Raw genomic sequence first — 14,498 nt, forward strand, 5'->3', positions numbered from 1 at the left:
GTGGCTTGTCTTTATCCTTGGGACCGTATGAGGACTTCACAACAACTTTTGCACCAGAAACAGTGATACAACCCTTATGACACAAGAGCAATGTGGGTGCCAAAAAACACTTCATTTATGCTTATGTTTATTAAGAAGAGCAGCACACACCTTGTTTATATGTTACTGAAACAATTGAGACTGAATAAACTCATTTGGGCCTAATATGATCTGTCCATTACTTTAAATACATTTTTTCATCTATTCTGTATCAAAGATATTGATATATCAGAATGTGTAGAAATTTATGTAATTGTCTTTTATAATTTATTTATTTATTTTATATTATTTTTTCAAATTAAAAATACAAACAAACCAGTATATCAAGAATAAAAAACCCACACATCCACTACAACCCATAGAGAGGAGAAGGGGTGGTGGTAATGAAATTTTTTTTAAATAAAATCATACAAATGATCTGGTCCACAGATGAACAGCATTAGGGCAGGGGCTATTTTTGTTGCTACTATTATTACTATTATTATTAGATATAGCCTCAAGTTCAAAAATATGTTTTACCAACCAAAAGAAATCTTGCTAAAGTAAATAATTATTACCTTAAAAGACAAGAATGAAGACAAATGTACTCTCTTTTCCTTGTATTTTTTCTAATCAGGGTAATCAGCAGAGCTCCAGGACTCAAACTGGTAGTAGAAACCCTAATATCTTCTCTAAAACCTATTGGAAATATTGTCCTGATCTGTTGTGCCTTCTTCATCATCTTTGGGATCCTTGGGGTACAGGTATAGTCCCCTAACATATTATGTGAACATCATCCCATTGATATGTGTGTTGATTTTTACAGATAAGTAGTGTGAATTTACTAAATGTGCCACTGTCTTTTCTTGCAGAGCACTGCATGGTAGGTAACATGGCAGTACTTTGAGTGTTCTGTGTGTTGAATACTTTGTTCTACCCTTACATATCTCCCAAGAGGGTCCATGCAGGGGAGGCTGTCTGCAGTTTAGTTGTGAGAGCTTGACTGTCTCCCAAAGTTGGGATAGAAAGCCTCTTCCTCGAAATGTATCCCATTGCCTTCACTATTGTATTCCTTCTTCTACTAGTAAATTTACATATTTCTTCTTTGTTTCTTTAGCTTTTTAAGGGGAAATTTTTCTACTGCCTTGGTGTAGATGTTCGAAATGTCACCAACAGGTCAGATTGTGAAGCTGCCAATTATAAATGGGTGCATCACAAGTACAACTTTGATAACTTAGGACAGGTAATGGCTGAAACAACATGGTGACAACATTATTTTGCCTCATTGCCACTTGAAGATTGTAAATCCTAACTGTAACTTAACTATCTCATTTCATTTTAGGCCTTAATGTCACTGTTTGTTTTGGCATCAAAAGATGGATGGGTTAATATCATGTATAATGGACTAGATGCCGTTGCGGTGAACCAACAGGTATAAAATCTCACCACTGTCATGATATCAATTGGTTCTCTAGTTTTCAGAATTTGTTCAGATGAAAGAACTAGTCAAAAGCAGTCATTTCTGAATGTGTGTCTACAAGATAACAAAACAGATTTTCATTGCATGATGGCCAAAAAAAGAAAGAATTGGAAGGGGCTACTCACTGCACTAATGTGTGTCCTTATTTTGTTCCCAAATGACCACTAAGGTAAAGTCTTCACTTTGTTCAATGTATTCGTCTGTGCCAGCTAAATCTTATCAAACAGGCTAACTTGACAGTAAATGTTACAGAACAAAGTACAGAGTCCTAAGAATATCAGCACTTACCCCTTTGTACACCCTCTTAGAAGTGTACTTGGAAAAAGAGCACTATAATTATCTTCAATAGTTGTGTTTTATTCTATGCCTGATGGAACAGTTACTTGATTGTACATGTCTTTGAAATAAACACTTCCTTCCAACTATTCTCTGTTAGGGAATAATTCACTTAGGGTTAGGTTTCTTTATCTTTGAACAGCGACTCTATTCTTACCAGAGCTGTAGAAATGTCAAACAACATCAAGTATCACAACTGTTTATGAGAAAATGTGACCTCATTGTCAATGACAACTAGGGTTTTTCCAGTACAATTTAGATCTTTGGTATCCAACTTGTGGTTCTTCAGCTAAAACTAAAACTTCAAGCATGGTTGACATAAAAAATTTACAACAGCTAAAGAGCCATAGGTTTAAGACCAGTGTTTTACTCAATGAAAGCCAGGTTTGCATGAGGAACAAGGCCAAACTTTTTTGACTCTGTTAGGGCCCGTTCACATGGAATTTTAATGCAGACACCGCATGAGAACTCTGCCGACAGCCATTTGGTGTCTGCAGTCCATTGTTTTCAAAGGGGGGCGGTGCTGCAATTTGCGACCCAGAGGTTTAAACCCCCGACCGTGTGCAAACAGTCGCCACTTGAAGCCATGGTGGTTAACCACTCATTCAATGGAGCTAAGCCATGTCCAGGCCCGTAGCAACTGCATCAGAAACCATGGTCTACACTGTGGATTTTGACAGCATTAAAATCTGCCGTGTGAACGTACCCTTAAGGATTATAACTCTTGATATTATTGTCAAAATGATTTGACAGAATAAAGTATTATTTTTCAGAATGCAGATTCTCATCTCACTTCAAGCCGACTGTTCACTATAAAATCAATTTAATGACCTTATCATGCAACCCATATTCCCTACATTTAATTATTAGCATTTCAATATAAATCATAACCATAACATAACGCGTGACATTTACTAATGCTATCTATGTATGCCAAAAGGACAATGGTAGGCTGAAATCAATACATGTTCTTCAGGTTCAGTCTTTTACAGACCCAATGGTTTCATCCAATGGAAGGAAAGTTTGAAGAGTTGCATCATATTAGAAAAATATGTCTGCCTCTTCCAGAAACAGCACCACGCCTTTCCATGGGTTGTGTCTGGTATTGCAGTTCAGCTCTATTGAAGTAAATGGGACTGAGTGGTGGACAGATGAGGAGTTGATTTTGGAAAAAGTGCTGCCATGTTTTATGTACTGTACAAACTCTTTTATTATAAATGACATGCGCACTACTCAAAAGTTTGAAATTGTTATTCCTTTTGTCTTGTGTACCTCTCGCATTACAGCATTCCAAAGTTTGACAACTCTAACTTTTAAAACAATAATTTTTTCTGTAGCACGGAAGGGACAACCTTTCTTCCACACTTAGTATATAAATATATATATATATATATATATATATATATATATACTCCTCTTGTTCTGTTATCTCCAATTGAATTGATTTTATTCTGTATGCAGCAATATTATTAATGTGACTTATCAAGGTCTTTCTGTAGCTTTTCACCATCAAGCCAATTTAAGTATCATCAATAAAAATAACCACATTACTTTCAGTTCACGGGGTCATATATACAAAAGAACAAAAATAACTGGAACCAATTCAGACCCTTGTGGTCCTTCACTGTGCAGCGGACCAGACCGCAGTATGTGAGTGCACGGTGGGCTGATGGGGGTAGTAGTCGTACTCACGGTTTTGTAGCTCCCTGGTTTGGCGTGCAGTGATGAGAAAGACAGCACTAAATCCTCAGAGTCACTCTCTTTTGCAGGGAACACCAGCCAGATAGAAGTTGAGGTGCCATTGATGGTATTGGGTATGCTTCTGGTGCTTTGGTGGCTGGGCCCCTGTGTTCGTGACACCAGCACCATGAGGTGCAATTAGGAGATGATGTAGAATAAGGAGACCAAGTTTCTTAACAAACTCCCAGTACTTTACTGAAGCTGATCCAAAGGTCATCAATGTATGCAAAAGTCATTTACAGCAAGGCAGCTTTTACAGTGATTCAGATTAGTTTCCAGAAGTTGCATAAGGGGCAGTTTTCTATGACAATCAATATTTCTCCCTTGTTTCTCCAGGCTGGAGGGATGGACTATCTCTGCGGCACTGTATAATCATATACTTATGTATCCTCTCTAGGAATACTATATTCTGACAGGTGGCCTTTCTGTCGTTGGTTATGGTGGGCAGCTTGTAGCTTAGAATCTCTCCACCTAATGCAAAGGAGACTAGAACCTGATAAACAGTTACCTTCCTTTGCCAATATTCTCATTCCCTCTCTGAGTTGCCTGGATCTTCTGTAATCTTTCTCTTCTATAGGTTGGTTTATGGAACTAACTATGGGGTTTGGATAACTCTCCAAAATGGCTGCTGATGTCAGACATCACACACACTGACCATCTTCTCCTTCTACTCTGTACTGTGTGCAGGGTAGAGTCAGGCCTAGGAGGCTTGTTAGAACCTCCCCCTCCCTATGCAACTTTATTGGAAACCCTATACAAGCACAATTTACATGAAACACCCTCACAGTATTAAGCAGTGTGTTTCCGGACACTGTAATTGCATTAGCCAATTTTGAGTGTATACCATTGACAGACAATCTTAGACTTGGAATATGCTGTTAGGTTGTAGAACTGCATTCACAAATCACTATAACTTTTATTTAGTAAACTAAAAAGAAATAGAAAAGCTCTATAAAAAGAAGAATAAAATGGCTGGAAATAGTCCTTAATGGCTTGCATTTCTTTTCTTTCTAGCCCGTTACCAACCACAACCCCTGGATGCTGCTCTATTTCATCTCCTTTCTGCTCATTGTTAGTTTCTTTGTATTAAACATGTTTGTGGGTGTCGTAGTAGAGAATTTTCACAAGTGCCGACAGCATCAAGAAGCAGAAGAGGCTCGGAGACGAGAAGAGAAGCGTTTGCGACGCCTGGAAAAAAAGCGAAGGAGTAAGAAAAAGCCTAAGTGTTCGGTTGGTTCGTAGGCACTATAACTTCTTCCTATCTTCTTCCTCCTTCCTTCAGTGCCACTATTAGTGTTCATGATCTACCATGCACATTTAACTTTCAGTTTGTAGACCCTGTTAACCTGAACAAAGGAAGATAATGGATATAGAAAGGCCATGAGAGCCTATGTATCAGAAAAACACATGGAGAGGGTTCTCCATTCCTTATTCTACATTGTCCAATTTAGTCACCTGTTGTCTGGTAATAAAGAGACAGCAGTCTTGTGGGTGTCTAATAAAAGGTTAATTTGTGTGCTAGTTTCCTAAAAAGCCTGGTGGGTTCACAAAACAGCTAAATCCTGTTGAATCAATGGGTGACCTATAAACCAGTTTTCCAAATAATGTAACATAAACGACATATATTGTTGTTTAACATTGATCTATCAAGCAGGCGATAATGATGTGTATCCCTCATGGTAGATTTGATTTATAGACCCACCTTAGCATTCACGTATCCCAGGTTTAAAGAGTTGTACAGGATTAGAAAAACATGGCCGTTTTCTTCCAAACCAGACTCATGCCACTCCATGTCTTGTCCTACTCCTGCAGTGTTGAAGTGAACGGGACTGAGCTGCAATTCCATATACTGTACCACCTTAGAGAGGCGTGGGACTGTTTTTAGGAGAAAGTAGCCATGTTTTTCTAATTTTGCACATGCACTCTTATGCTACCTGTCAATAGTTATTTGTGAAAAATAATCAATGAGCTTTAAGCACCATTTTTGAAATGGTGGCTATAGCGGAACTACACAGCCATATACAGTATAAAGTAGATTAAGCAAAATCATGTTGCTGTCTATTAGCCCCCTGTGACATATGTCGATGTTACAGGATGTAAACCATTTATCAGAAAAGAAAAAGGGGGAGTGAAGAAAGATAGACAAAGGGAAGAAGGAAGTGGCTTGCAATCATATGCAAAAAACAATAAAATAATTTGTTAATTTTTCTGTTGTATTTTGCCCACCCTTAACCACTTCCTTTCTGGAGGAACTTGCAACAGCTGCAAACTTTCTCTGGCAGTGAATGGGGTTAACTATCCAAACTCATTGTCATGTTCATGTGTTTGTTCAATCCATCCACCACTCACTGTGCTTTATTTCCTTCATGTACTTTTTGAATGCAAATGTTTTTCTGTTACTCCATACCAGGAGTGGAAAGACACTTTATTGGCCCCTCAGGGTCTCAAGGTGACTTTCCTCCCAGGTAAAAAAGACTGAGAAGAGCTGAAATGTAAAAACATTGGAACATTTCAGCTCTTTCTTCTCATTCACATCATATTATACTAAGGTTGCCTCAGGCTCTGACACATTTTAAGTCAATTTCAGACCATAACTCATGCTGAAAAGCTGATTTTCTTTCTTATGATGACATGCAATGACTAGATCGCATCCTGCATAGTGTTGAGCGCGAATATTCGAACAGCTAATTTTTATCGCGAATATCGGCACTTCGAGAATACGTGAATATTTAGAATATAGTGCTACGGTATATATTCGGAATGACGAAAAGTATATATATATTTTTTTTTAACACAGTACATTTCAAGTGATCATCCCTCCCTTCTTCTAGCTTGTGGGCCAATGAGAAGGCCTTGTCACAGCTTAGCAACATCCCTAGCAACCAATAGGAAATTTGCCTACCCCTTAGTATATAAGAACCTTCCCAGCAGCCATTTTATAAAGTTTATTGCAGTTATGAAAGAGACAGCAGGGTCATTGCTGTGCTCTGTGCTTTGTTGTATTACATTAGACAGTTAACTTATATATATATAATACAGATAGTTAGTGGGAGATAGTCAGTGTAGGTTAGATAGTGATATAGTGTAGCTGATAGGTTCTTCTGTCCATACATACATGCTACAGACATAGTGCTGTGATGTCACAAGTTGCACGTATTGCGAAAAAATATGCGCATAATTAATTGTCAGAAATTCATGCAAATATATTGCAGCACTCTATCTGCATATAAAGCTATTCTAATGTTCTGGCGTGCCAACCATTTTCTCCAGTCTCAGGAGACTTATACCAGCTTGAAAAATGTAGCCAAAGTGACCCACGCCGGATTTCGCGTGCATTACGCGAATAATACATTGCCGATTTTCACAATCAAGAATATAATCTCGAATTCGGGAATATATGACGAATATTCTACAAAATATTCATGAAATATCGCAAATTCTAATATTGCCCCTGCTGCTCATCACTAATGCTGAATTCTACACTTTTCTACTTTCATACCACGTAGGCATGTTATTGAGATTCCATTTGTTTACCAAATTAAAAGCGTTGTTCAAGTGTTTTAAAGTGATGATGAGGGCCAGTAGATACAGTATTACTGTTGTGCCCCCAGTAGTTATAATGTCCCACTGCCATGTCCCAGTAGTCAAACTGTTCCCCTGCTGTGCCCCCTGTAGTTATAATGTCCCCCTGTTGTTTCCCAGTAGTTTAAATATCCCCCTGTCAAGCTCCCCATTGGTTATAATATCCTCCTGCCATGCCCCCAATAGTTTAAATTTACCCCTGCCAAGTCCTCCATTGATTATAATGTCCTTCTGCCATGCCCCCAGTAGTTATAATGTCCCCCTGTCGAGCTCCCAGTAGTCAAAGTGCCCCCTGACATTCTCCCAGTAGTTATAATATTCCCTTGTCATGCCCCAAGTAGGTATAATATCCCCCTTGTGTGCCCCCAGTAGCAATAGTGCCCCATGATGTACCCCATGTAGTTATGATGTCCCTCTGCCATGTTCCCAGTAGTTATAATGTTGCAATGTTGAGCTCCCAGTAGTTATACTGTCCTACTATTAGTTATAGTGGCCCCTGCTGTGCCTCCCCCAAATATTTATAATGTTCCCATGCTGTTGCCCAACTATTTATAATGTCTCTCTGCTGTGCACCCAGTAGTTATAGCATTGGACCGAAAAGTGACAAAACAAAACACTTACCTGAATGCTGCTCCATGATTCAATCTGGGAAGCAGGCCTCAGGCCTTTTCCTGGCTGAGCTGCAATACCAAGCACAGCCACTATCCAATGGACGGCAGAGTTCTTGGTAAACTACAAGGAGACTGCGGAGCCCAGCTTAGCACTGCACTCTCTTTCAACGGCTGATCAGCAGGGATCCTGGCTGTCTGATCCCTGCCAATACTACCTATCCTGGGGATAGGTCATCAATATCAACATTTCGGAAAACCCCTTTAATGGAAAAAAAATAATAGATAAAGACTATGTCCACCTTTGCAACTATTTTATTATTGCTCCAATGTATGTTACATGAAAAAACAAAACAACTTTGCAAATAGCCTTGTTTATAAAATATTCTATCGTTTTGTGTCTACAGCCCTTATGCCCACCTATGAATCACTTCGGCTATAGATTACAAACAGTGGAGGAGATTTATCAAACTGGTGTGAAGGACTTTTCATTTTCTAACGGAGCTCTGGGAAATGAAAGGTGGAATTTGACTGGTTGCTATGGGCAACTATGCCAGTTGTCCTTTACACCACTTTTGATAAATCTCCCCCAATATTTTTGATAATGCAAAGTTTTTTTGCTCTTACTTTAGAGGTCTTTGAGCAATTAAAAAAACATGTTGGTAATGTGACCATTCTAATTAGAGCGGATTGGCCAGAGAAATTTCCTGGTGGTCCAATTCACAGGGCACTGCCCAAGCCCACCTCTCTGCCGCTGGCTGGGTACATGAGCTCTCAGCAGTAATTAATGCTGTGAGAATCAGGTACTCTTGTACCCATCCAGCGACCAAACATGACCTCCTGAATTCAACTGCTCTGGCCTGCATCTCACCTCCTAAGCCCCCTGATCAATATCTTAATAACATAACTGGAGGAGGAGAACAGAAAACAGCATCTATTGATGGCCACCAAAGAGAGACTTTGGGGCAATATATTGTACTGCACTGTGGTATATAGTCGTGATGGAACGGTATTTGTGTTGCCCTGCCTTCTGTCAATTTGGAGCCACTTCTAGTTTTTTTCCAGGGCCACTTTAGGTTCCCAGTCTGTCTCTGCTACTAGAATAAAAATAAAAAAATTAAGTAATGCAATTAAACATTTGCTTTCCTTATGTTTTCTTGTAGAGTTACATACAGTAAATTAAAATGGTCAAGGGTGCACTACTGAAAGAAGCTAAGCATATAAGAATAAGTCATCCAGATATTTTTGAGTTTTTAAGGCTCAAGATTTTGAGGCTCAGTGTTCAAGATTGTCTCAGTAGCAGTATTACATTATTGCATGACTGTCTGGTAGAAAATGTACCCCTTGTGATCCTATATGTTGTCTTTTCTTTGCATCCCGTGCTGTGAATTCTATGTAATATATTGTCTGTAAATGTTAATCATCTGCACCTACATGGACTACATGGCCACAAATATGCGGATGCTCATTCTAATGTGTGTACCCAGCCAGTTCAGCCACACCTTTGGTTAACAATAAGAATACAGCCATGCAATCTCTATAGACAGAAAAAGTCAGTTTATCAAGCTGTAGTGTTAAATGGCTCTTGAGTAAACTGTGCCTGACTGTTGAATCTGGGTTGGACAGATACCAGATCACTTGCCCCAAAAGCACAATGCCAAGTGCAAAGTCTGATAGCAGAGTAAGTAGTTTGGAGTTGAGGGGGTGTCTCATTCATGCTTCAGCCTGACAACTGCCATGTGTAAAAAGTGAAAGTCTTAAAATTTTGAAGTTCACAGGGCACACACTGTATGAATGTTTCCATATACTTTTGGTCATGGAGCACATCATGGGCCTGCTCTTTAAATAGCCAATTCATTTTCCAGTTTTTTATATCCTGTTTTGTATCTAAAACACGTCTTTCTACTTGTCTTTATACAGAAGCCCAACGTTTGCCATATTATGCCACCTACTGCCCTGCACGTCTCTTAATTCACTCAGCCTGTACAAGCCATTACTTGGATATTTTCATTACTATTATCATTTGCCTTAATGTTGTCACAATGTCATTGGAGCACTACAGTCAACCAAAGGTAAGTTAAATTCTGTCCTTTTTTTCTTATTTTTGTGTTTATTACAAAACAGAAATATTAGAAATTCTCCATTCAAAAAAATAAATAAATAAATAAACTCTATCATGTAAAGATGGTTTTGAAGTTTGCTTTGGGGAGCTTCTCCTGATAATAAACTGATCACAGGCTGTTCCACTGCTAGGACCCTGTAAATCTCTGTGAAAGCCCACATTTCCCTACAGTGCCATCACAGGAGAAACTAAGCATTGCATAGTGCCCACTGAAGTCAATTGACTGTCTATGGAATATGTGGATGTGCTGGGTCCGCTAAAGCTGGATTTGTGACTTTTCACTATAATTTTATAATCACAATTATCTTTTTACGCTGGCTTCACCAATTTTCCCAAAAAGGGGCATCGTAAGGGTGGGGTGCAGGCGGGCCATCGGCCCTGAGTCATTCATCGTTATTTACGGCAGAGACTGGTGTAAATAATGAATGAAATCTGCCGTAGATTTCATTCTGGTGTTAAAAGAACTAGAGGAGGTTTGTAAGGGCTTGATAACACCGGTCTTGAATCAGGAATTAAGAGTTCACAAGTCTATTAAAAATCTGACTTGTATTTCTGCAGCAGATATCTGATGCTGTCCCTTTTGCCACAAATTTGCTGCCGATGTGCACTTTCAACCACCACTCTAGGGATTTAGGGGTCATTATTTCAGAAGACTTAAAGGTAGGCAGACAATGTCATAGAGCAGCAGGAAATGCTAGCAGAATGCTTGGGTGTATAGGGAGAGGCATTACCAGTAGAAAGAGGGAGGTGCTCATGCCGCTCTACAGAACACTAGTGAGACCTCATTTGGAGTATTGTGCTCAGTACTGGAGACCATATCTCCAGAAGGATATTGATACTTTGAAGAGAGTTCAGAGAAGAGCTACTAAACTGGCACCTGGATTGCAGGATAAAACTTACCAGGAAAGATTAAAGGACCTTAACATGTATAGCTTGGAAGAAAGACGAGACAGAGGGGATATGATAGAAACTTTTAAATACATAAAGGAAATCAAAAGAGGAGAAAAGATTTAAAAGAAGAAAAACTGCTACAAGAGGACATAGTTTTAAATTAGAGGGGCAAAGGTTTAAAAGTAATATCAGGAAGTATTACTTTACTGAGAGAGTAGTGGATGCATGGAATATCCTTCCTGCAGAAGTGGTAGCTGCAAATACAGTGGAGGAGTTTAAGCATGCATGGGATAGGCATAAGGCCATCCTTCATATAAGATAGGGCCAGGGGCTATTCATAGTATTCAGTATATTGGGCAGACTAGATGGGCCAAATGGTTCTTATCTGCCGACACATTCTATGTTTCTATGTTTCTACACAATGATTAGTCCAGTAGGGCTAATCCTCAGTTTTAGGCCTCTTTCACATGACCTTTTTTTTTTTTCGTTTTCACGGGCCGTTTTTTGCGTTCCATATATGGAACCATTCTTTTGAAAGGTTCCGCAAAAAAACGGAATGTACTCCGTATGTATTCCGTTTCCGTATTTCCATTTTTCTGCTTCGTTGAAAGATACAAGATGTCCTATTATTGCAAATAACGCAAATTCAAGTCAATTGGCCCGCAAAAAAAAATGGAACACATACGGAAATGCATCCGTATGTCTTCTGTATCCGTTCCGTTTTTTGTGGAACCATCTATTGAAAATGTTATGCCCAGTCCAATTTTTTCTATGTAATTACTGTATACTGTATATGTGTATATGCCATATGGAAAAATGTATCGGAAAAACAGAACAGAAACGGAAACACAATGGAAACAAAAAACGGAACAACGGATCCATGAACAACGGACCACAAAACACTGAAAAAGCCATATGGTCGTGTGAAAGAGGCCTTATGCAACTTTTTTCTGTGTTGGATTTATTTCCATATGTGCAGACATTTTCTGTGTCATGTGAACAGTTGCAGAAAGCCCACTTACATGCATGAACTATGGATTGTTGTTGGATTTGACATGAATTTTGGCATAAAATACAGTATGAGTCAAAATCCATGTCAAAACTGAAACATATGAACATAGCTTTAGGCTAGTTTGACACTAGGATTATTAGCTCCGGCAGGCTGTTTTGGATCTCGCATTACCTGATGTTATGCAATGCCCTCTGGCCCCATTGACTATAATGGAATCCAGTGGAGATCTCGTCACTACCTAGAAAATATGCCACGATTTCCGGGTAGCAGCAGGCTCTCTGCTGGATCCCATTATAGTTCATTGGTTCAACGGACATTGCGGTAACAACCAGCAATGCCGGATCCAGAGAGCTCCAGCAGGCTTTTCTATGCCGGAACAGCCTACCGGAGCTAATAACGTTGATATGATATGAAAGGAGCCCTAGAAATTGTCTATTATGTTGTTACTTTGATTTTTTTATGCAGTCACTAGAAATTGCCCTGAAGTACTGCAACTACATGTTTACTACAGTATTTGTACTTGAAGCTGTTCTGAAGTTGGTGGCCTTTGGATTTAGACGTTTTTTCAAGGACAGGTAAGTGATCAAAAATAGTTTTTTCATGGTTATGTGGACATATGTACTGGCCTGTAAGTAATACGCTTTTATGGAAGCATAAAGAATAAAAGAGGAGAGCATCGTAGGCAGGACCGTAAGTGAAAAACAATTGCACCTAGCTAAAGGGACGCTCACCTTGAGGTGTTGTGCTCAGGGTACAGCAGCCTATAACTCTGGTGCCCACTCCCCTCCAGTTAGTGTAGGTCCGGAATAAGGAGAGTAGTAGAATAATACAGGGTGGCTAGCAGCGCTGCTGAGATCACAATTCTTAAAATCGTATGGAAATTCTTTATTGGTGTCTGAAGCAGCGCATTACGGGATAGTACCAATAAGATACAATACGCAATGCGTAATAACTTCATAAATTAATTTTATCTGTAAAAAAACATTTCCCGGACTTGGGTTCAGAAAATGTTTTTTTACAGTACAAATTAATTTATGAAGTTATTGCCTCATCAGAGCCAATACATGCTAATACTGTACGGAGCTCCTGCTCCGTACAGTATTAGAACAAAGTTTAATGCAAATTAACTTCAGATGTTTCATTCAAAGTCGATTCGCTCATCCCTATTTGACACCATCTGAACAAAAAAATAAAAATTATCGGTCTCATCAGACCACAGGACATGGTTCAGTTCCAGTAATCCTTGCCCTTAGTCTACTTGTCTTCAGCAAACTGTTTGTGGGCTTTCTTGGGCATCATCTTTAGCAGAGGCTTCCTTCTGGGACAACAGCCATGCAAACTAATTTGATGCAGTGTGCAGTGTATGGTCCGAGCACTGACAGGCTGGCTCCCCACCTCTTTAACATCTGCAGCAATTTTTCAGATCCTCAGAGAGTTCTTTGCCATGAGGTGCCATGCTGAACTCTCAGTGACCGGTATGAGAGAGTGTGAGAGCAATAACACCAAATTTAATACTCCTGCTCCCCATTCAGACCTGAGACCTTGTAACACTAACGAGTCACATGACATCAGGGAGGGAAAATGGCTAACTGGGCACAATTTGTCCATTTTCGCTCAGGGGTGTACTCAGTTTTGCTGCCATCGGTTTAAACATTGATGGCTGTGTGTTGAGTTATTTTGAGGGCACACCAAATTTACACCGTATATACAAGCTGTACACTAACTACTTTACATTGTATCAATGTGTCACATCTTTAGCGCTGTCCGATGAAAAGATATAATAAAATATTTACAAAATGTGAAGGGTGTACTCACTTTTGTAAGATACTCGTATATATAATATAGTGTAGTATAATGCTCCCCTGTATTGGTAATGTATCTAATGTTCTTCTTCCGGAACACCCCCTAAAGCTTCTCCTCCCCCCAATGGTGCCCCAATAGTTCCAACATATATATTAATGCCATCTTCTGCATTGCAGGCGTTCATGAACACATCATTGCGCTGTCTGAGACCCAGCACAGGAGGTTGCCGTAAAATTATTGGGACCTCCTACACTGTTCTACTGCCTGATAGACTTCAGGCCTAACAGCCGGCGGTCTATGAGGCTTAACTGTGAGCCTATGGCTCCCGTTTCCTGCTGTAAACTGTCACCCATACACACACACCAGAGGCAGGTCGGCTTCCACTTAAGGCAAGATGCTCATCTCCCCTCATTGTAGATACAACCCTGTATGCCATTCCCCAGTGCACCTAGACCTGATGGTCTGCATCATCATGCTGGCACTTACAAGTAATATACATACTGTATATCTAGTATAATTAGTATTGATTGTGTTAAAAATTATACAGCAGTGGGACAAGTAAACAATAAATTTAGAACAGAATGAAGTTGCAGAATTTTACCTCTCCTCCTTACCTCAGGACTTTTTGTATCATGTCCGATTATCTGGATATCCAGATCACCAGGTTCTGAAATTATGATATTTGATAAAATTCTAGCAATAATTTGTAAATGAAAAGGTCTAAGGACATTTCCTAACAATTTCTGCTTGTCACCAAGAGTTGTAAAATACTGTGCCTACCATGTATATTTGTATAAATAATTTAGGACTCTAAGAAAAAAAAAATTCAGTGCACCAACTTTAAAACATCCTTAAGCCTAGAAAAGGTGAAATGGTTCCAGATACCAAGGATTTTTAAAAAAAATT

General features: G+C 39.3%; 1 protein-coding gene across 1 annotated transcript in view; it reads left to right on the forward strand.

Moving 5' to 3' along the window:
- CACNA1I (calcium voltage-gated channel subunit alpha1 I) overlaps positions 1–14,498 on the forward strand; it is a 589,793-nt gene that overhangs the window by 437,249 nt on the left and 138,046 nt on the right. Inside the window, exons 20-25 of the mRNA XM_040407395.1 lie at positions 656–782; positions 1,136–1,261; positions 1,361–1,450; positions 4,589–4,781; positions 9,685–9,836; positions 12,255–12,364. Of these exons, the coding sequence (XP_040263329.1) occupies positions 656–782; positions 1,136–1,261; positions 1,361–1,450; positions 4,589–4,781; positions 9,685–9,836; positions 12,255–12,364 (798 nt within the window). The remainder of the gene's footprint in view (positions 1–655; positions 783–1,135; positions 1,262–1,360; positions 1,451–4,588; positions 4,782–9,684; positions 9,837–12,254; positions 12,365–14,498) is intronic.

Source organism: Bufo bufo, chromosome 9, assembly GCF_905171765.1.
Source record: "Bufo bufo chromosome 9, aBufBuf1.1, whole genome shotgun sequence".
Taxonomy (NCBI): Eukaryota; Metazoa; Chordata; class Amphibia; order Anura; family Bufonidae; genus Bufo; species Bufo bufo.